The 20,911-nt window shown below is 39.6% G+C and overlaps 1 protein-coding gene and 1 long non-coding RNA gene across 9 annotated transcripts in view; one reads left to right on the top strand and one right to left on the bottom strand.

Moving 5' to 3' along the window:
- Nucleotides 1-229: 229 nt before the first annotated feature.
- Nucleotides 230-20,911, bottom strand: part of LRRC1 (leucine rich repeat containing 1) — a 132,834-nt gene continuing 112,152 nt past the window's right edge. For all 5 annotated transcript variants that reach the window (XM_032340275.1, XM_032340276.1, XM_032340277.1 and 2 more), the window contains 4 exons: nucleotides 10,949-11,064; nucleotides 4,279-4,451; nucleotides 2,875-3,011; nucleotides 230-1,014 (listed from right to left, as the gene is read on the bottom strand). In XM_032340275.1, the coding sequence (XP_032196166.1) occupies nucleotides 856-1,014; nucleotides 2,875-3,011; nucleotides 4,279-4,451; nucleotides 10,949-11,064 (585 nt within the window). In that variant the 3' untranslated portion in view covers nucleotides 230-855. The remainder of the gene's footprint in view (nucleotides 1,015-2,874; nucleotides 3,012-4,278; nucleotides 4,452-10,948; nucleotides 11,065-20,911) is intronic.
- Nucleotides 751-20,010, top strand: LOC116588771. Of its 4 annotated transcripts, none has more exons than XR_004285076.1 (7): nucleotides 751-834; nucleotides 1,634-1,790; nucleotides 12,906-12,981; nucleotides 13,987-14,282; nucleotides 16,119-17,184; nucleotides 19,170-19,470; nucleotides 19,764-20,010. It is a non-coding gene; the product is annotated as an uncharacterized LOC116588771 (long non-coding RNA). The 4 variants fall into 4 exon arrangements; XR_004285078.1 differs by having other exon boundaries at nucleotides 13,979-14,282; XR_004285077.1 differs by having other exon boundaries at nucleotides 16,119-16,282; nucleotides 19,764-20,008.

Raw genomic sequence — 20,911 nt, 5'->3', positions numbered from 1 at the left:
TACTGATAAAATTTACAAATTGGTGGTAACTCTCCTTTTTGGTTAAAAACAAATCCACCAGGTAGATTACTGATTAAAATCCAACACTGCTTTAAAAGTACCACACTCCTAGTCTCATCTCACTGCTCAACAATGCCACTGCGTACAATTGGTTTGACATGATTCGGGATACAGTAAGGCACAAGTGGGTGGTACAAATGAAAACAAATACTTTAGGACTGTTTTTTGTTTGTTTTTTCCTGCACAAATGCTAAAATATGTACCGTTTCTAAGATAGAATAACAAAAAAGAAATACACATTTTTTGTTATGAAATACCTATACAAAATTTTTAAATTTACACCATCTGAGCTGCCAAAGTTTTTTAAAAAAAGATCAATTATGCGCCGTACATAAAACTATCTCTCATCAGTAGGTCCAAGAGAACTTGGGCTCAAAATGTCCCAGCACTTTATGGGAGGGAGGAGGATCAATAAAATTTCCCTTCCTGCGCTCCCTTACCCCAACATAAGACAGAAACAAAGGTCAGGTGTTTACAGTAGTGTATTCCACTTATGACAAATGACTGGAAGTCAGGGGAGAGGCGGCATACCGGGGGCGCACTGGTGCCCGGGCTGGCTGAGGAGCCGGAGTAAGGCACTTCCATGGGGAGAGCAGCAGCCCCCCGTGCGGCCTGGGCCGTGATGCGCACGCGCCCACGTTCCGGCGCGGTGACGTGCACGCACACACGTTCCGGGGCTGTGACGGGCACGCACAAAGTTCCGGTGAAGCCCCAGGGCAAAGCGCGGCTCCTGAGGAGGAGACAGGATCTCAACAGCAGGGGAAGACACGGGAGGTAAAACTCGGAGGTGAAGGTCTATACAGAAGTGGTCACTCGGTCAATGGCGTGATTGACCTCGTTTTTGTTTGAATCCAGTCCTTTAGCAGCATTCATGTCATTCCGTAAATTCTCCACTGTCTTTTTCATGTTCTTTAGCTCCCCTGGGTGTGGAGTGGCTCGCCGCAGAAGTGTTCTCTGAAAACAAACAGGGGAGTGAGTGTGTGGGTTTTATGTCATTACTCTTTCAACAGGCAGCTTCAAGGTGGGGGCCCTCGGGGACAAAGCCTCCCTTCTCGGGATGCAGGCGCTCGGAGGGGGCGGAAGCGCCTCCTCGGGAGCCCCGCGTGCTGCTTATCAGCTGCTCACTGGCAGTTCAGGGAGATGAAGGTGTCACGGGCACCTCATCTGCTCCACCTAGAAGGGTTACCTTCAGAATAAAACAATACTCTGTAAAATGTAAGATTAGCGTAAGATAAAAATTAAGTTCCATGAAGGGCAAGGAAACAAAGATTTTTAAGATGTTGGTGTGGAGTGTGAAGAAAGAAAAAGATAAAGGGGTAAACAAATTCTAACTTACAATCACTGCCGTGGTCTATCACTATCTGAAGTGGATCTGGCTTCCTTCAACATGGAGGCATGGGAGTGGAAGGAAAAGGGAAGCGAGAGAGAGAAGAGCGTCTTTTCTTGGCCGCTATGTGTGTTATTTTTATTTACTAAAGAAAGTTCACATTTTTCTAGTAAAGGCCACAGTGCTGGGAGTGAAGTGTTCGGGAAGGGACAATCTTTAAAAAAAACCTCTTATTTGACCTATCAGGTGCTCTCTGGCTCCTAAGACAGCATTTCTGTATTATAAATGGCCTGTCCAAGGAGTTTCAGGAGGAGGAGCCTAAAGTGCGGTGACACAACAGTCAAGAGCACTACTGAGACAGTGAAGGAACCGGTGAATTCCTCATCCTCCAGCAAACCACCAGGTAAGCACTGAGGGCTCCTTTCTGCTGAAGTCACTTTGTTGTGCCTAATTCCCATTCTGTGCTCCATTACTGTAAACATAAAATCCCATTTGGTGACAGCTGGAATAACAGACACCACAGCAGTCATTTAAAAGCCACCCTTTGCTTTGGGGGCTGTAGGTACTCCCTCTTAGCTCTGCTTATGAAAATCTCAATTAGCACAAGGAGTTTAAGAAGCCAAAGTCAACCTGTAGTAATATTTCAAGAGTTGTCACAGACTCCTGAAGATGTCAGCTGGCCGACAGACATTTTTAAAGTATGGATAGAGTAAGGCTAAGTAATACCTTCAAATCTATTCCTGATTTTTTTAATGAAAACTTGTAAATAAACCCAACTAAGATCGCAAGCACTTCGCCTGAGGGTGAAGAGAAGAATGATTAATTACATAAAGGACAGAAAGAAGCACAGCTCCATAGAAGGCAAGCCAAGTAACACTCTGAAGTGGGAATGGAGTCATTGCTGTACACTTCTAAATGGTGGTGGGGAGGAGACTTCATTCACCAAGAACAACAAAAACAGAAAACAGATTCCTGGCACGTGGGTGGCTCAGTTGGTTAAGCATCTGCCTTGGGCTCAGGTCATGATCCCAGGGTCCCAGCACTGAGTCCCGCCTGGGGCTCCCTGTTCAGTGAGGAGTCTGCTTCTCCCTCTGCCCCTCCTAGTGTTTATACACTGTCTCTCTCTCTTGCAAAAATAATTAAAATCTTAAAATAATAATAATAATAATAATAAAGGGGGAAAAAAACCCCAGAGCAAATTCCCAGTTCACCAGAGGCGAGAAAGGATGCTATCAAAAATAAGGAACAAGAGTATAAGCTATTCCAAGGAAAAAAATCCCAAAAGGTCCATTTGCTTTATATACATTTGGTAAATCAGTACCTAGAAATACCTAATTTTGTCTTCTAAAAAATTCTTACATGCTGAAGGCTAAGCAGAGAACAGACAAGTTGGAATTAAAATAAATCATTATTAGGTGCCACTATTGGTCTTGGAAGGCTTTTAAATTTTGCATTTTCAGGGAGGCCAACAATCTCCATTTCCATACCGTTTCATTGTCTTCTTCATCTCTCTCATCTTCCAAAAATCGGATTGCACTGACTCTGTTCACTGCACGCTCATTCCAGGCGTCATCCGGGACATCATTCACTAAGCTCTCCAGTGCCCCACAGCGAGGCAGGTTCTCTGTCATGACAAACACCACATCAGCTGGGAACTTGAGTTTGTGTGACTGGTAACTGCTATGTAGTATTTCAAAAATTAAAAAGAAAAGAATCTAGGCAGGGTTACCCTTTTTTTTCAATGTTGCATAATTCTATTTGAGATCATATAAAATATCTGCCAAACTCATGTTTAGTATTTCATCACAGAATGTCATGATAATTTATAGAATCCTTTTTCACAGTTCTTTTCTATATGCTAACTTTAAAAACTTTATTGTGGTGAGGGAGTGCCTGGGTGGCTCAGTCAGTTAAACATCCAACTCACGATCTCAGCTCAGGTTTTGATCTCAGGGTTTTGAGTTCAAGCCCCTCATTGGGCTCCATGTTGAGTATGGAGCCTACTTAAAAAGAAAAAACAAAAAAACAAAAAACCTTTCTCATGACACTGATGTAGTTGTACTTGTTGGACTACAGTACTTTCCTTAGTAACACTTCTGCTGTCTTCCCCTTGGGGTCTTAAAAGCTCCTCTAACAAGGTTGGAATTGGCAAAATTGCTTTGGGGCTTTTCCACCTAGGGGATTCCTATTTTCCCAGTGCACTCTAGTTCTCTTTTATCAAAACCAATAATGGCAATTTGATGTTAGTGTGAATATTTTTTAAAACCACACATAATTTCCAAAACAAAGATGCAATGACTTAAAATAACAGACTGGCTTAAAAACTATTTGTCATTGGGGGCACCTGGGTGGCTCATTCGGTTAAACACTGACTCCTCATTTCATTTCAGGTCATGATTTCAGGGTAGTAAGATCAAGTGCCAGTCAGGTTCCGCAGTCAGTGTGAAAGTTAGCTTGAGATCCCACTCCTTCTCCCTTTGCCCCTCCCACTCCTGCTCTAGCTCTGTAAAATAAATAAATAAATAAATCTTTAAAAAAAAAAACCTGTTTGTCAGTGGTGTTCAATACTAATCCTCTAAACCATCAGTTTGGATTTTAAGGGACTCTATCAACTTTTTTAAGAGTACTTGTGTTTTCAGTCTTAGCGATAATTCAAATACAAAAGGCTGTTTAAGAAATTTCAGATATGATAAGCAGGTGTGAGGGATACTTTTTCTTTGAAGGTACTGAGGAAAGAACCTTCCCAGAGGACATCCACAGTGACCTCACCCAGGCTGGCTCTAGGGGCACATTAGACAAATTACAGACGCACATGGGAGTAAGAGGTCTTATGGATAGGTATTAGCTGCTACTTATTCTCATAGCCATGTGAGTATTGTTCTTAATTTCACCTTGGCAAGTAGGTTCAGAAGGCAGCTGAGGAAGCAAGACACAGGTCAAAATCTTCTCTCCTGTGGTGTGGTCTGTGTCCGTCTGGAACGTGAGTAGGGGCTGCGACTGGTTGTCAGACAACCACAAAGCCTTCAGCTTCAAGGCAGTCAGGGATAAAGGCAGATGTAACAGCCTAATTTAAAGCAAAAGAAGACATCAGGGTCTCAGATTTTATAATTACATCAAATCCTATCAATACAGAAAGAAAATAAAAACATTACAAAGAACCTCCTGGGATTGGATTCAACATGGAACAAGATACTGTGTTTATAATAAAACCCTCGGTGTACTCTTTGTGAGCACACTCAGTTTGTCACAGTGCTTCTGCTGTCTTCTCTCTCATAAGCACCTCTGGCCACAGGGCAAAACATTAGGAGGTTTCGATTTAAAGAGAAAAAAAGCCAGTGTGACCATGGAAGGACGCAGTAGCAGGAGTTCTTACTAAGTCAATGGCAAAAGCCTCCCTGACGAAGACCTGTTTTCAGTAGCACCTGGCAAAAATGAGGAAGAGTGGAAGGAGATTCCTGGGGTGCTGAAGAGTTTAAGCGGCAGTTATAATAAAGATGAAAACATTTTCTTCCTACACTACATTTTCTTTGTCTAAGGAGATTATTTTAGGTATCCATCTTAAGCTTGTATCTTCTAGTTTCTAGAAACTTCCACTTCCCTAGACTCCTATGGGATAGTTAATGTCCACTTCACATTGTTTCAGTTTCAAGTGAGATCCTATGTATTAAAGCACTTTAAAAACTGTAATGTGACATCTAAAGATTAATTCTATATTAATGTTTGCACCCATGTCTGACAAAGTGACTGTACCCAGTTAACTCTATTTAGCAAAAACCAGCACCAGGAATCACATACATTTGTATTCACCAAAAGACTACTTTAGTTAGGTGGTTCTTAACTAGGAACGCTTCTGCCTCAGGGACATCTGGCAATGTCTGTAGACATTTCTGGGTGGTACTCTTGGCATCTAGTAGGTAGAGGCCAGGGATATTGCTAAATACCCTATAATGCTTAGGACAGCCGCCACATCAAAGAATTATCTGGCTCAAAATGCTAACAACGGCTGGGGGTGAAAAGACTGCTTTAGTAAAAACCAATGCCTTATACAAGTCTACTAATGTACTATGAAAACAACCAAACCTCTGCAGATACCAGGAATTTAAGGTTTAATGAATCTAAGGTTGTATTTGATCAAGTATTTTTACTTTAAAGATGGCTCCATGTGCATTAAATTATAATCTCACCAGTGACTTTACAAGCTGGACAGGAATGAGCTGACTGCATTCTGTGAGCCACAAGATAAGGCACATTTTCTTAAAGAAATCCTTGGCCCATGAACTCCGTAAAGAAATCATATGGCAGCAGGTATTGCTAGAGCTCTTTTATGAACTTGGACATCTGTCTCCAGTTTAACACATGTGGGAGGTCTACATATACATCTTACTTACCGAGAGATCAATCAATACTGCATTATCAGACATAGATGCCACCCTGAATGGGCAGGCTTAAGGAAAATTAATTTGAACTCTATGTAGGGATATGAAGAGAAGTTGTACTCCAATATTATTAAACTAATCTAAATAAAATGTAAGCACAGAATGTTGTTACTTTAACAAATGAAGTAAAAATTATATCAAAGAGTACATGGAGAGTGTTAACAACAAATGCACTATTAACAAACTTCCAAAGAACAAATTAATATCATTTACAACATACTTCCAATATATTAGTTATAGAGATGACACAATATTTTCTTTTCCTAACAATTAGTCCAGCAAAGGTTGGCCCATCCCACGCATATGTATTGGGTGCAGTACTGAGTCAGTGGAATTGTACCTTACATGGGAGTTAGGTTCTAGAGTTAATGCATCCATGAGACCTGCATAAGTTAAAGCACCCTTGAGAAGTCTCTGTGTATTGTATACTCTAGTACTTTGCTAATAAGGGTCAAACAGTGAGAAATACATATTTTTAAATCCCAGAATCTACCGAGTTCAGTGACAGGCTCATACCATGAAGGATGCCCAAGGGATCTGAGGAAGCAGGCCTTTACAGCTCCACTTCCTATTCTGAGATGCTGGGTCTTTGAGTGAGATAGAAAGTGAAATCTCATGTTTATACAACAAATTATTCCTGCCTCTGCCCAAAGGCTGTCACACATTTACTCAAATGCAAGGAAGTTAAAGACAGACGTGTATTTGCCAGATCTGATGACTGGGATTTTTTAAAAACAATATCCTAGCACACTGTGAAAGCTTTAAGTACTTAAAACTCTTTTTCATTTTACTGAATAAAAGGATGATTCTTTTGGAAGTTTCAGGGTCTTACACAAGAAATTTACAGTCAATATCTCTAGATTTCTTAATCATAAGAGCATAAAGAAAAAAAAAGATTTGAGATTTGAGATTTGAGATTTGAAAACTGACACAAAACACAAATACTCAAATATGGTCATTGTACCTTCTCAGAATAACTGGCTTTGCAGCTAAGTGCTAAAGCAAAGGCATAAATAAAATGCTAAACAGAGCAACAATAATAAGTAACAGCTTCTAAGGATAGCAAATCATATGATAAAAGTTTAAACTACTAGTCTCTACAACAACAGATCTTATAATCATATTCAACCAAGCCATATAAGATTAGTGACTTGTCTGGAACACCATTTTCCCCATCAAGAATCAGAGTGCCAGATTGAACATGGCTGCTGCCAACTGAGCACACACCTCTGGTACCTTCTGTATACTGCAGACTCAACACAAGAAACCATAGCCCTGTTTGTACACATCTCATATCTCCCTGTTTTATTAAGGACCACATCCCCTCAAAATAAAAAGCCTGTGGTTACTATTTACATCAATGGTACAAGGACTAAAGCAAACGAATAATCATACCATGAGCTATGTCTCTCATTTCCAGTTAAATCCCTGACCAACTAACCTGAGGTGACCTTCTCCACCTCCTACTGTAGCAATTGTGCTGTCAAATTTACTTAACAACTACACATGGCCTACTGACTTGACCTATAGTTGCATGCTTCTTACAACTGAATGTTTCATCTTTTACCTCCTACCAGAATTTTTAGTTCTCAGCAAGTTTTCAAAACTGCTTAAAGATATGTAGAGAAAAATATCAGTGGGAAAATTTAACTAGTACCAAAATATCTAAAGGGAAAGCCCCCTGTAACCTCAGGCCTCCACTCTGCCACTAGGGGAACTATTATTAATGTTTTGTTATAATACATAGATAGGTTGTTTTAAAAGCAAAAACAAAAATGAGAATGCTGTATTATGTCCAATAGCTATTCTTCTTACTTGGTACCATGGACATCCTGTGTTACTACACAGAGAAATTATCTCACTCTTCTAACTACTTACTATTCCACAGTACAAGTACACTGCTATGTTGCATTTTGCCTTTTAATAGTTTTTCTCCATTTTACTGAGCTATAATTGCCATGTAACATTGTGTAATTTTAAGGTGCACCCGAGATGATTTGATACATTTATATATTTCCAAGTGACTACCACAGTGGAGTTAGTTAACATCTCCAACCAGTCACATAATCACCACTTTTCATGCATGTGCGTACATGTGTGTGCGTGTGCGTATGTATGTGTGTCGAGCCCATTCAAAGATCTATTCTCTCAGCAAATTTCAAGGATATAAGGCAGTATTAAGTATAGTCACCATGCTATACATTAGTTCCCCAGAACTTATTCATCTTGTAACTGGCAATTTGTACCCACTGATCAATACCTCCCTACCTCCCCTACTCTTAGCCCATGGTGACCATCATTCTACTCTCTATTTCTAGGAGTTTGGCTTTTTTAGATTTCATACGTAAGATCATACATGATTGTCTTTTTTTGTGTGACTTATTTCACTTAGCATAATGCCCTCAAGGTCTATCTATATTGTCATAAATAATGATTTTCTTCTTTCTTATGGCCAAATAATATTCCATTATATGTATCATACCACATGTTCTTTATCTGTTCATCTGCTGATGTTGTTTAGGTTGCTTCCATATCTTGGCTACTGTGAACAAGGGAGCACAGATCTCTTTTCAATATCCTGTTTTCCTTTCATTTTGCTATATGCCAGAAGTGGGATTGCTACAGCATATGATAGTTAAATTTTTAATTTTTTGAGGAACCTCCATACTGTTTTCTCCAATGGCTACACCAATTTACATGCCCACCAGCAGCAGGGAACAAAGGTTCCCTTGTCTCCACATCCTTGCTAACGCTGTTATCTTGTTTTTTTTTGTTGTTGTTGTTTTGTTTTGTTTTGTTTTGTTTTGTTTTTAATAACATCCACTCTAACAGCTGTGAAGTAATATGTTTTAATATTTTTAAATTTAATTTTTGGGATTATAGAATGCAAAGGTACAAACTATTTCCCCATTGACAGCCACCGTTTCTAGTATTTGGTATTATTCTTCCTCAAAGATTCTCAAATACTAGAGATTGTGTAAGGGGATAGTGCTATGGGAAAGAGTAAGAATTAAGGAAATGGATTCCATGTCCATGGGTAGCTGATGACAAAAGACATCTTCTCTGTTACTGTACCAAAAGATTTGATATTTGGTTTCCAAGTGGCATTTTATAGTTACCCTATCAAATTTGTCAAAGAAAATTTGTGGAAACTAACATATAGTCTGTCTGTGTTCTTTGCTATTTTTATATGCTTGAGAGAAGAGGCAAAACTTCTGCTGTATGTGGTATGATCTCCCATGGTGTAACATTTCTGTAAGCTAAAAAGCTGACATGGTAGCCTTTTTTTATTAGTTTCTATACTAATACTTTAAGTAAGTAGTAATTAAATATTTTAATAGGTTAAAATTTGGTTATGAATCTGTATATACATTTGACACATTAAACTGACTCAGATGACAGCTATGTAACTCTACTTTTTAATGGGGTTTTCTCCACCCTAGCCCAAGCATAATAAAAATTTAACTTTCCCTTCTGAGAACTAGAGATTAGAGCCTTCACTCATGTGAAAAACAGTTTTCAGGCATCAGAGCCATCTTCTGCTCAGGAATTAAGGATGCAATTTCATGCTCATAGGTGTGGCAAGAGTCTGGGAAGGTTGGGAGTTACTGAGTTTCTACTGCTGGAGATTAGGAAAGAACAATCCTTCCCAAGCTTTATGTTGCATGCAAGACTCCATTCAGCAGAAAGTCAACACTCAACTCAAATTAATCCTGAGTTTCTAGTAACCAGTCAGTGGTTTAAGAATCTATCAAGATATCCTAAAAGCCTTCACTTGAAAATGGTGGCCCCCCCCCCAAGGTTCACTGAGTCCTGCTATTTATTAGCACCACAACCTACAATCCATTGGCCAGAATGAGAAATGGTGGCTTGTGTCTGACCTAAGTGACCAGTTAATCAGCACTTAGCACACAATCCCCCAAACACTCTTCCGACTGCTGTTGCTATCTCTCATTTAAAATCATTGATCATTTTCCCCTGGCTGGGCACTTTTTCTCCTATCTAACTATGTAAGCATTTTTTTAAATTCCTTTGGTGATGCAGCCTGTGATACAAGGCATTTCGCAGTGGCCACCTATTCACTCTACAAAACTAACATTTTTAACCTTTTCATTTGGGTGACAAATATTTACCAGGTTCTATCATGTACCAGGCACTGTGCAGGGATAAAAGGCACAGTGGCACAGATACCACATCTGACGTCATACAACTTTAGGTTTAGACATTCACACACGCATAGGCTGGCAATTATCATATGGTGCTGAGTCCTATGTTAGGGGTAATTCAAAGAAGCAGGCTCCATACAAAGAAGGCTCCCTGGAGAAAATGAAAACAGCAGTGGGAATCAGAGAAGGGGGTCTCAGGCAGAAGGAGTAGCTGGGCTAGGCTCGGGGGAAAGAAAGGGCACATGCAATCTGAGGTGACAAAGTTAGTTCAGACTGGCTGAAACAAATCTATATTCTACACAGGTGAACAGAAGGCATATTCCAAAACCAGGAAGTGGTCTACCATGACCTCTCAAGCAGAATTTGAAAAATGGTACTGCTGTGACCTTGGGGAATACAAGTTGGGTAGCTCTTCACTTTGATTATGACCACTTGGTGATTCTGACATTAGCCAGGGATCCTTTGGCCAGAAATGTGTCCCCGAATACAATTTTGTTTACAATTTCAGGGGGTTCAGAATCACCAGCAGAGTGTATCAAGATCCCTGGTTAAAATACAGTTCAAACTCATTCAAGCTCATTCTTCAGATAAGGAAACCCAGAGGCACACGATGACTTACAAAAACTATAAAGTTAAGGTAAAACCTAAGTATTCCAGTTCTCAGGCAGCACTGTTTCCCTTACATCACTGTACTACTGTTCTGGGAAGCATTTCTACAGAAGAGTCTACTTAAATGTCAAAGTGCCTCCCACTCAGGTCATCCCTGACCTCTTCCACTCCATCCAGCTCCATCACTTCTGCTCTCAGATTAATAATTTTCTGGGTCCTGGTCATTCAACTAATTGGTACATATTCTATAAGATGGAGCAAAGGCAAGATGGCAAAGACACATGACAAAGGTTGGGGAGAATGAACATTTGGTTCTTTTTCTCAAAAAAAGCAAACCAGAACATGCTTACCTGTTCCCTGCCACATCCAGGACATGAAGCTCTGTGGCCTGCGACACCTCTGAAGGTATCCGAGTTAGTCTGTTGTCACGCACACAGAATACAGTGAGGCTGCAGCACCCTCCAATCTACAATGAGAAAGAAAATACATCTTTTTTCCAGGTTTTTTTTTGTTTTTTGTTTTTTTAAAGATTTTATTTATTTGACAGAGAGAGAAATCACAAGTGGCAGGCAGAGAGAGACAGAGGAGGAAGCAGGCTCCTCGAGGAGCAGAGAGCCCGATGTTGGGCTCGATCCCAGGACCCTGGGATCTGACCCGAGCCGAAGGCAGAGGCTTTAACCCACTGAGCCACCCAGGCGCCCCTTTTCCAGGTTTTTTGTGAAAGACGGTGGTGGGACTGGAGTATCTTGTTTGTCAAATGGCATGAAAAGGACACAAAAAATGATAACACATGATTTTAAGTTTTACTGAGACCAACTATGATTAATTTAAATCATACAAAACACTAAGTAGTCCAGTAAGTTCATAAAAATCTTGGCAATGCATTAAATGTATATGTTCTAAATTAAATCAAGAAAATAGTACAGTTCAAAAAAATCTCATTCTGAAAAGCAAGTCATTTTCCGTTGCTATCTAATGCAACTGTAGTTTTTAATGTTAACTAAGTTACCCAGGTCCAGACAAATATTATTTGGTAATATAGGTAATATTCAGTAAATATTATTTGGTATATTAAGAATTCTAAGTTTCAAAAATAAGGCCAACAATGATACATACACACCCCTTTGAAGACCTGCCCATTATATTAAATCCAGTGTTCCCCGTGTCCCAGTTCATTTCAAAAAACAAACAAAAAAACAAAACAAAAAAAAAAAGGAGGAATAAAAGGATACTGGATAGACAATACAGTACATTAATTTTCTATTATACATCTTTTAACTACTTTTGGTCACTCACAGCTTAATTTAGTAAATACGTTATTCATTTCCCTTTCACAAAATCAACAATATTTTAGCAAAACCTGAATGTGGTAAATACACATATTAATCTGGTAAACTTAATATTGTAGAAACATGAATATCTACATCCACAACAAATTTGATTACTATTTTTTTATTTATTTTTAAAGTCAACGATTCAAAGATAATTGAGCTTTGTATGAGCCTGGTTTTCAAAAAAAGAACATAAGCACAAAAGAACTGAATCAGTCTCTTGAGCAAACTGGCTAGTGTTTCTACGGTCAGGAAAGCTGACCCAAAGGGGTGGAAAAATAACTCAATCTCAGACACAACATTCTGCAGGACTCCATACAGTACTACATTCTTCCTGTACTCACTATCCTGACCCAGAGCAATTGCAAGCAAAGGCTCATGAAGGAACCTATTGATGTCTCTCTGACACATGGAAAAATACTCCACAGCTTCCCACTTGAGGAGAGGCAGAAGACTTGCATCTTCAATTATATCTGAGTACATCTTATACCCTTTTCTATGTATACATATGTTTAATACATGTATATACCTTAAAAAAGCAGAATGCATATTTATGAAATTGCTACATAATTACCTTCATGAACAATCTTACTATGTCTTCCCCTAAGAGTTAATATAAAGATTTGAGATCATGTATTTAAACACAGTATTTAACCATAATGGATGTAAAAGAAAAATAACATGGAAGAAAACACGAACTAGCATTTGTCTAAAATGGGTTACACCCAGATATGTAGAAAGGCTTTTAGATTGTCTCCATGATCTCTCAGTGTTCACATTTCCCATCCCACCAACTGGTGCATTCACTACCCTCTAAAACACAACATTTTGATTCCACTGTGTCTTATAGAAATGCTTTTTCTGTCCTTCTAAATCTTATCAACTGTCCAGAAGTAGCTAAACATCCTCTACACCATCGAGTCTTCCCCAAACCCCACAGTCCACACTGATATACTGCTCTGTGTTTCATTTGCAGTTATGGTCTATACAAACCCTCTGACAGATTGTTTCACTGAGTTAACTTGCACATGTCCATATAACCACAGTGCTTGGTAAGTACAGTACCCATCCTACCCACCCATCAACTTTTCTCATTTAGGTATGTTTATATGCTTCTGTTTATTTACTTACTAGTGAAAGGCTGCTACTTGAATATCTCCTTTATGTGTAGAAATGAAAACCACAAAACTCTTTTAAGAATCATTAGAGAGGGCTCTCTTAGGTTTTATAAATGCAGGGCCCCAATATCGTGCCCTGAAAAAGAGCAATAAGATCTTTAAGGGGCTTGGCATTCTTCCCTCTTGAGGAAGGGAATCATTAGTTTTACTCAGATGCCCAGGAATATTAGGGAAGGAATCTAAGCTCTGAATGAAGATAGAGGATAGATATGATTAGATTTTCTCTGATAAACTGAGATGATCCCAACAAAGATCTATTCATGGGAAGAAATCTCCAAGTTCCTCAGGGAGGGAATCCCCTGTGACCCTGCTCCCCATGCACTGGCTCTGGGTTCAGAGGTGGGTCTGTGTGCCATGTGGGAGTCTTCCAGGTCAGCATGGGGCTGAGGCTGGACCTCACCTTAACCTTAACATCCTGGCCTGGCTTTAACACAATAAGATTTATCTGTACTCCAGGGAGGCAAAGCAGTTATGCACATAGACAACCCTCACAATGGCAAAATAAACTACTGGAGCGTGTACAGAACTGAGATTGCATCATAATTGTGGGCACTTTGTCATGAAGCTGTCCACTGCTCCAGCCACCTGTTGGATATCTGTTTGGGGCCCTAATACTATAGCATGTAAACATTTTCAATTTGTATCATGTACATATACTACCTATTAAAAAATTAACTAATTAAAATGGGTTAGAGAGGGCTCTAATAGCTGTTGAAGCAATAAAAGTTCTGAACAAGTAAATACCTCTTAAGACTCTGGGAGGGGGATAATGTGAATTCCCAATGGGGTGTGAGAGATATCTACTGTGTTTACATCTCATTTATTTATTTTTTCTTTTTCTTTTCCCATTGTAATCTCAAATCCATTTGAGACCTCAAGGAGTGGAAAACAATTGTATTCAAGAGCCTGCTAGGCACTCTGGGTTGTCACAGCAGGCAGAGTGACCTCCTGATCTCCATTGTCGAAGGGTCTCGGAAAACAATGAAACAATGCCCACAAAGAGAGAGTGTTATTGCCAGTGTGACGGGACGCCTTCATCACCCTCAGATGCACGCACTGTCCCAGGCAAAACAGTGCACAAACAGAGACCTTTTTCCAAGTCATCCAGGAAGGGATGGCACAAGCCTTTGGCTTTGAGAAAAGACTATTAAGCAGTAAAAACCATAATTCAAAAGGTACAGTTTTCATTGACATCAGAGGGGAACATGGAGCCCTGGAATGGATACTCTGGGATCACACAGACCTGGGCTGGACCTGAGGCTCAATCCTGTGTTTTGTGTGTTTGACTATGTTACTTTAACCAAAAGTAACAATAGGATTCAATTAAATGAAACCACAAACACAATTTAGCACCTATCATAGAACCTGGTCTAGTAAATGTGGCTGGCAAACCAATATGATGGTTATTGTCTTTTCAAGAAGTCAAAGTCCTGGATCCAAAGGACCGGATCAGTCAACACTTGTGTGCCTGCTGTGTTGTTGGAAATGTGCTGAGGTTGATGAGTTCCTCCCAGAACATCCCTGACCTTCTTAAAAATCTCTCACTTGCAAGGCATCACAGTGACAAAATGACAAAATGTCACTGTGTTAAATACCAGGGATAAATACACTGTGACTTTACTGCTAGTGAAGCACCGGTTTGATCTCAGTACTGTAGGATACATATGGCTCATGTGTGTTTCTGCTTTCTCTCTCAGGTCCAGGAGGTAGTTTACCAGGTCCTTAGAGATCGTCAGAATAAAATGCCTATATCATTTAGAAATTCTAGGAAGCGGAGTCACTATTTAAATAACTTATTACCATCTATGTAGGAAGCTGATATTTTTATACTTCCTAAAACCACATAATAGTACCTTCCCAGAATACAAGGGGTTGGACTTGGAGAACTACAGAATGTAGCTGAGAATCTTTGTTTTGCTGGTTTGTGTATCTTAATTCCAGAGGATACCTTCCTTCTCTGGTTGGACCTGATTTAACCCATCTGGAGGAGATGGGACCTGCCGGTCATTGAGCAAACCCCTAGTCGGGTCAGCTGCACTACATGTTAATTGCCTGGAGGTGACATTATTCAAGAGGAAATAATCAGTCAGTGATCCAAAGAGAAAGCCTGTACTAGTCATCATAGCCTACCTATATTCCATTTTCTGAACATCTGCCCCAAGTGTGAAGAAACTTTCATTTTTCCTTCAGTATTGGCCTTTAAATATTCTGTATAACAGAATGAAACCCTTATTTCACTGGCAGAAAGGGAAATGAACAATAAGCGAAATCTGGTGAAAATACAATTTGAGCTGTAATAATATGGTGAGTAATTTTAGAAACCAAAGACTGTTTTTTTGCTTTTCCCATCATCATCTGTGGCATATTATTCAAATGTTCCTATTTCATAAATATTTTGGAAACCATGTGGCTTTGGGAATTCCTGAATTGTTGGGCCACTGACATCAAAATATCCACTAATAGTTACAGCATTTTTCATTTCTAATTATAAAACAGTAAGTTACGTTGATTGGAAAATAAAAACCATAAATACGCACATGTAAAGGCACAAGGAAAAAACTAAGACCAAATCCTACCCCAAAGGGATAATCGTATTAACATTCTAAAGTACAATCTTTCAGTATTATTGCCACGCATTTGTGATTTCATATATATAGTGATTTCATATATATTGTGATTTCATATATATATATATTTTACATATAAATTTTATACATGTGCACACACACACACACACACACACTTTGATGAAATTAGGAGCAACACTATGATCTTCAGCACTTCTGTTTAGATATGACATCAGGAGTGTCCTATATCAGTCTGTTTCTAAAAGGACTTTTAATGACCACATAACTATTTCATTCTACAGATGTCTTACAAATCACAAATCTCCCACATAAGACGCTGCTAGTTAGTTCTGCCATTTTGTGTAATCTTGGGCGAGTTACTGTAGCTGAGTCTGGGTTTCTGGGTCTTTTGGATGTTGATAACGACTTACCTATACCTCACAGGACTGTTGTGAAGATTAGACACGGATATGCAAGAAAGCACAGTGCCGGCCACATGTGAGTTGCCCCTACACCTACTTGAGAAATAGCCTTTTGCCTGGTTTTCCTGTGTACCACAACTGTGTTCCTAGGACAAAGCCCTAGAAGTGGCATTACAGAATCAAAGGGTATGAACACTTTCAAAGGTTTCAATATTACTGTGTTCCCTTCCAGAGAAGATGTAATAATTTATACTTCCCTATCATTTATGCATTTTCCCATACCCTCACCAACATCTGGCATCATTTTTTTTTAATCTTGACAAGTTCATAGGTCAAAAAGTTTCCATTAACATTTCTGTGAATGCTGATGATGCTAAAATTTTTTCACATCAATAATCATTTCTATTTTTTCTTCTCTGAATCACTTATTGCTTATTGTGATGGGTTCTTTTCTTCAATTTTTGTACTTTTCTCCAGTGCAAACCTCTTTTTCTTCATCATTGGGAAGTATTTCAAGTAGAGTGAAGCGAGACCTCCTTAATCTGTAATGTTCTAAGTGTCCTCTGGCCCTCAGGGTGTCTCTACCTTCTTGAAGATCAGAAATCTAATTTTCATGCAGACAAACCTATCAACTGGGTTTTTTTAATTTTTATTTATTTATTTTTTTAAAGACTTCTTTCCACTTTCAAGTTTGGAAATGCCTTCTCCATTTTGAAATCCAATGGCCAACTACGTTTTATTCTTGTATTTTTAGGTTTTACCTTACCCCTTTTAGCAATAATCCATTTTAGAATATGATGGAAGTTTACACTAAACTGTAATAAGACAGAAAGCTATCCATAAAACGAATTCTCTCTCTGAAAATCAAAATACTTATGGGTAATTAACATTTACAGAGTGCTTGTTTAAAAACAAAAACAGGATTTGATGAATGATCTGTAAATCCTATCTTTTGACTGCGTAAGTGTGATGAAGTCAAGATCACTTTCATTTTGACTTAATGGAGACAAAAGACTAGACTCTAAACTTGGACACATGCTCAATTTCTTCCAGCCAGAAACTCTTTAAATGGTGCAGACTGTTCAAAGGTAAGATTTGGCTGGGGAATGTTATGAAGTTGCTGGCTCTCCTTCCTCATACCCACAATCACATATAAACCAACTCCCTGTCTGTCCACGCATCACACAACATGATCTCTTTTTAATTCTTCCCTCCACCAAAAACATGTTTTTTAGGGAGCCTTCTTTCCCCAGGAGCATACACACTTACACGACAGGATGAGAAATAAAAGACACAATTAAGTTGCTTGAAAAATCAGAAGCATGCCACATGTAGCAAATAAAGCAAATCTAGCCTTTCTATTAGAGAGAGAATTATGCTGACAAACTGGAATTCAGTGAAGACAGATGAGCTGCCACGTTATGCCTTTTGGAATTTCTGAATAACTTAAAATGTAATTCACAGAAAAGCATTCTTTTGGGAGAGAACAATCTGAACAAATCTGACAACTGACAAACACATAACAAAATAAGGTTCCAGGCCATGCGGTCATTTAAAAGAAAACAAAAACAAAACTGTGTTTAAAGAAAAATGTCCAATATTTTACAATGAGGAACACACAAAGCAGTCAGTTGATTTGAAATCTTCATGCATTTAAGAAGCAAAATGGAAGTTAGAGATGCAACTATGGTCTGAACAATACTTACAAGATAACAAGTTTACCCGACTTTCCTAAATTTCCAAGCAGCTAACAATTAAGAAAACAAGAGACATTCATTGATTTGCAAATGTTTACTACAAATAACACCACAAAACACAAACAGAATCTATAATTGTGACCCACACAGTACATTTTCCCTCATTTGGGAGAAACAAACAAACAAAAAAGACAAATAAATGTTGCCAGAGATTAAGGGGCCGTGCTCTAAAACATGATATACACTAGTATCAAATTAAAGAAAGACAAAAAATAGAACTACATGGCATACAGGACCAATCGCAACTAATACAACTGTGGTTTTGGGGCATATATATTGAATCGGTCAGCATTTTGGTTTAGATATGTCATGCATGCAACTTGATTGATCAAGAGAGAGTAGTAGAGTTTTGCAAGTGCAGAATCTAATCACGGAAAGTACAGGATATGATCAAATGGTATCAAGCTTGGAGTCAGAGCAAGTGCACACACATGTAGTCCCTAGGCCCAGCCCCACTCCCCGATTCCACATACACGCACACACATGCCCGCGTGCACGTGGTTACAGGGCCTACCACACTCACGCACTGCACAGAGACTCATGGCACAGCTGTGCTGTGCAGATCAACATGACACACTTCACGGTCAGGTGGCCTGCAGTGGTCCAGCTGCTCAGCCCTGATGGTCAACGGCAAGCACTCAGCAGCTGTTTCTACGGGTTCACCACTGTAACCCACAGCAGAATTAGGGGCATGGGCTCAGTGCATTTTCCTACACCTGGGAGGTGAATGTTCATGAGTAGCAATGAAGGTATGCTAGAAGAGAGCCAGTTCCTAAAAACCTCAACTCTCTCTGCTTCCTCTCCCAGCTACAGGAAAGGGCACAGACTTTATTCAGTTATCAGACTACATGCCAGAAAACTAATCACAATTTCAAGGAGAGCAGATAATATGTGACAGCGAACTAAAATGCATTAAAGCTAGAACTACTTTCATACCATGTCCACTTCCCACATCATGAAATGCCATTCTAATAAATTTACCCAGACACACAATACATGGTGGGTATATCCCTCCAAAGCCTGAATACAAGTTTCATTCTCTTAAAATGTGAAGAGGGCAGATGCTCACATGAGGACAGATGCTAACATGATGGCAGTAATTGTACACAAAATGTTAACGTTGTGCTTAGGATGTATTCCTTTGCAAGAGAATCGGAAGAGGGGGATGGGGAACTGGGTGGGGAAACTTCCTGGGAGATGGACATTCAACTCCCAAGTGCTCTCTTCAGCACTAACCTTGAAAACGTTCCTGAAATGTATTAATTTTCTAACATGTCCAAACGAAAGACTGTCTGACCTCTCTTTACCATCTTAAGGTCCTATCTTACCTCAGGGCCACATGTGGAAAGGCTGGACTGCGTCCGTATGCCCTGAGTGGCCATGCTTTCCTTGGCCTGTGGAACGATAGTGAGCAGGCTCTCGGGGGACACATCTCTGCAGCCCATTCTACCGACTGCTAGCTATGTGAGGCCTGCTAAGGAAGGCTTTCCACCAGCTTTTGCTTCTTCATCTGGAAAATGAGGAACTCTCACTTACAACCTCAAAAGCTGTTGTGAGGATTCATGGAGTTAACAAACACGACAGCACCGAGTACGGGACGTGGCATCTAGAAAAAAAGTAAGAAATCTTTTCTACTTCTCTGTGCATGTGTCTACCTGTCCAGTCTGCTACCCATTCAACAAGAATAAAGTCAATATTCAGAATATCAGCCCTGTGTTTGGGTTTATCACTGTGAGACCAGAACCACAATGTTCTGATTCGCAGAATCTCTTACTTGTGTCCCAGTTTAGCAGAGGTGTACTGAAGTCTTTCTGTGGGGAACAGTTTTATTAAAGTGCCAGTGCTCAGAGTAAGGGTGGGTCAGAATATGGTCACATTTATGATAAATACCCTCCCTTGCTTCCTTTCAGGAACGTTGGCTGTCTTGCCTGGGCAGAAGACTGGAAGACGGTGGGTGTAGTGTCACGATGAGGGGAGAGAAAGAGAAGCCAAGCAAAGCTCAGACACCCTGGGAAGGGCCCTAGGAAAACAAGAACCCGCAAGTTCTGGCTGGTGGGATGGTAGATTTGAAATTATCCCAAGAAAAATAAAACAAAATAATAAAAAAATAAACAAATAAAATTATCCTAAGAGAAACATTGGAAAGGGTCAAAACAGAGAAAGGAAGGACACTGAGCCTGGCCAGGGATCCCATCACACAGTATCACACCTTTTCATGTAAGGCCTAACAAAGGGGACGGGGCTCACCGACATTCGATGGGGGTAAGAAAGGCAGCTGAACTGAGTTTCAGGCTAATGGTTAACAAAAAAATCAACTACCTATCTCCTGGTTCCCCTAGTTATAAATAGAAGGTAAGCCTTTTGTTAAATATCACACATGAGTCTTTGTTTTATCTGCTCTGGGTCCCCTTGTTTTCAGCAATTCCCTTGCCAGGACTGAAGTGCCTCTACATCTGTACAACTAGTCCCCACAATGCCTGGTGATGGGCTCTTCTCTTGGTTGGATCGTTGACAGGGAAAAAAAAAATGCTAAGAATCTGGCTATAGCTTCCCATTCACCTCCCTCCACGTGAATGCCTTTGTGAAGAGTTCGTTCGCTCTCTCCCGGAAATGAACACTGCTCGGTATCAATCTCTGTCCAAGAAAAGGGTTGCATCAAGATCCACTTTTATAATTCCAGTGGCTTAGGAAGCAGTTTAATTTCACATTAAACTCAGTTAGACCCAACGTTATCCGCTTCGTCTGCTAAACCCCCAAGTTACCTATTTCTTTCGATGGTTCTCTGTATGGCAAAGCCAGAAATGTCAAATATCTCCCATCTCCCACTTCAAATCCTATCAACTCACCTTTCTCAAATGCTCATAGTCATCTGGACTCGTCTACCCTTTTTAAAGTCACTGCTGATGGTTCTTTGATATAATTCCTCCAACCATCTATATGCTCACAAATGAGAGTACATAACATTTAAAAAGCACCACATTAAGTCTTTTAAAACGTGTGACACTTTTGATCCCCTGTGTGCTATTATTTCTTTATAATCATTATTGTTTTTTTAAAG

Source organism: Mustela erminea, chromosome 4, assembly GCF_009829155.1.
Source record: "Mustela erminea isolate mMusErm1 chromosome 4, mMusErm1.Pri, whole genome shotgun sequence".
Lineage (NCBI taxonomy): Eukaryota > Metazoa > Chordata > Mammalia > Carnivora > Mustelidae > Mustela > Mustela erminea.
This window is presented reverse-complemented; position numbering and strand designations above follow the sequence as displayed.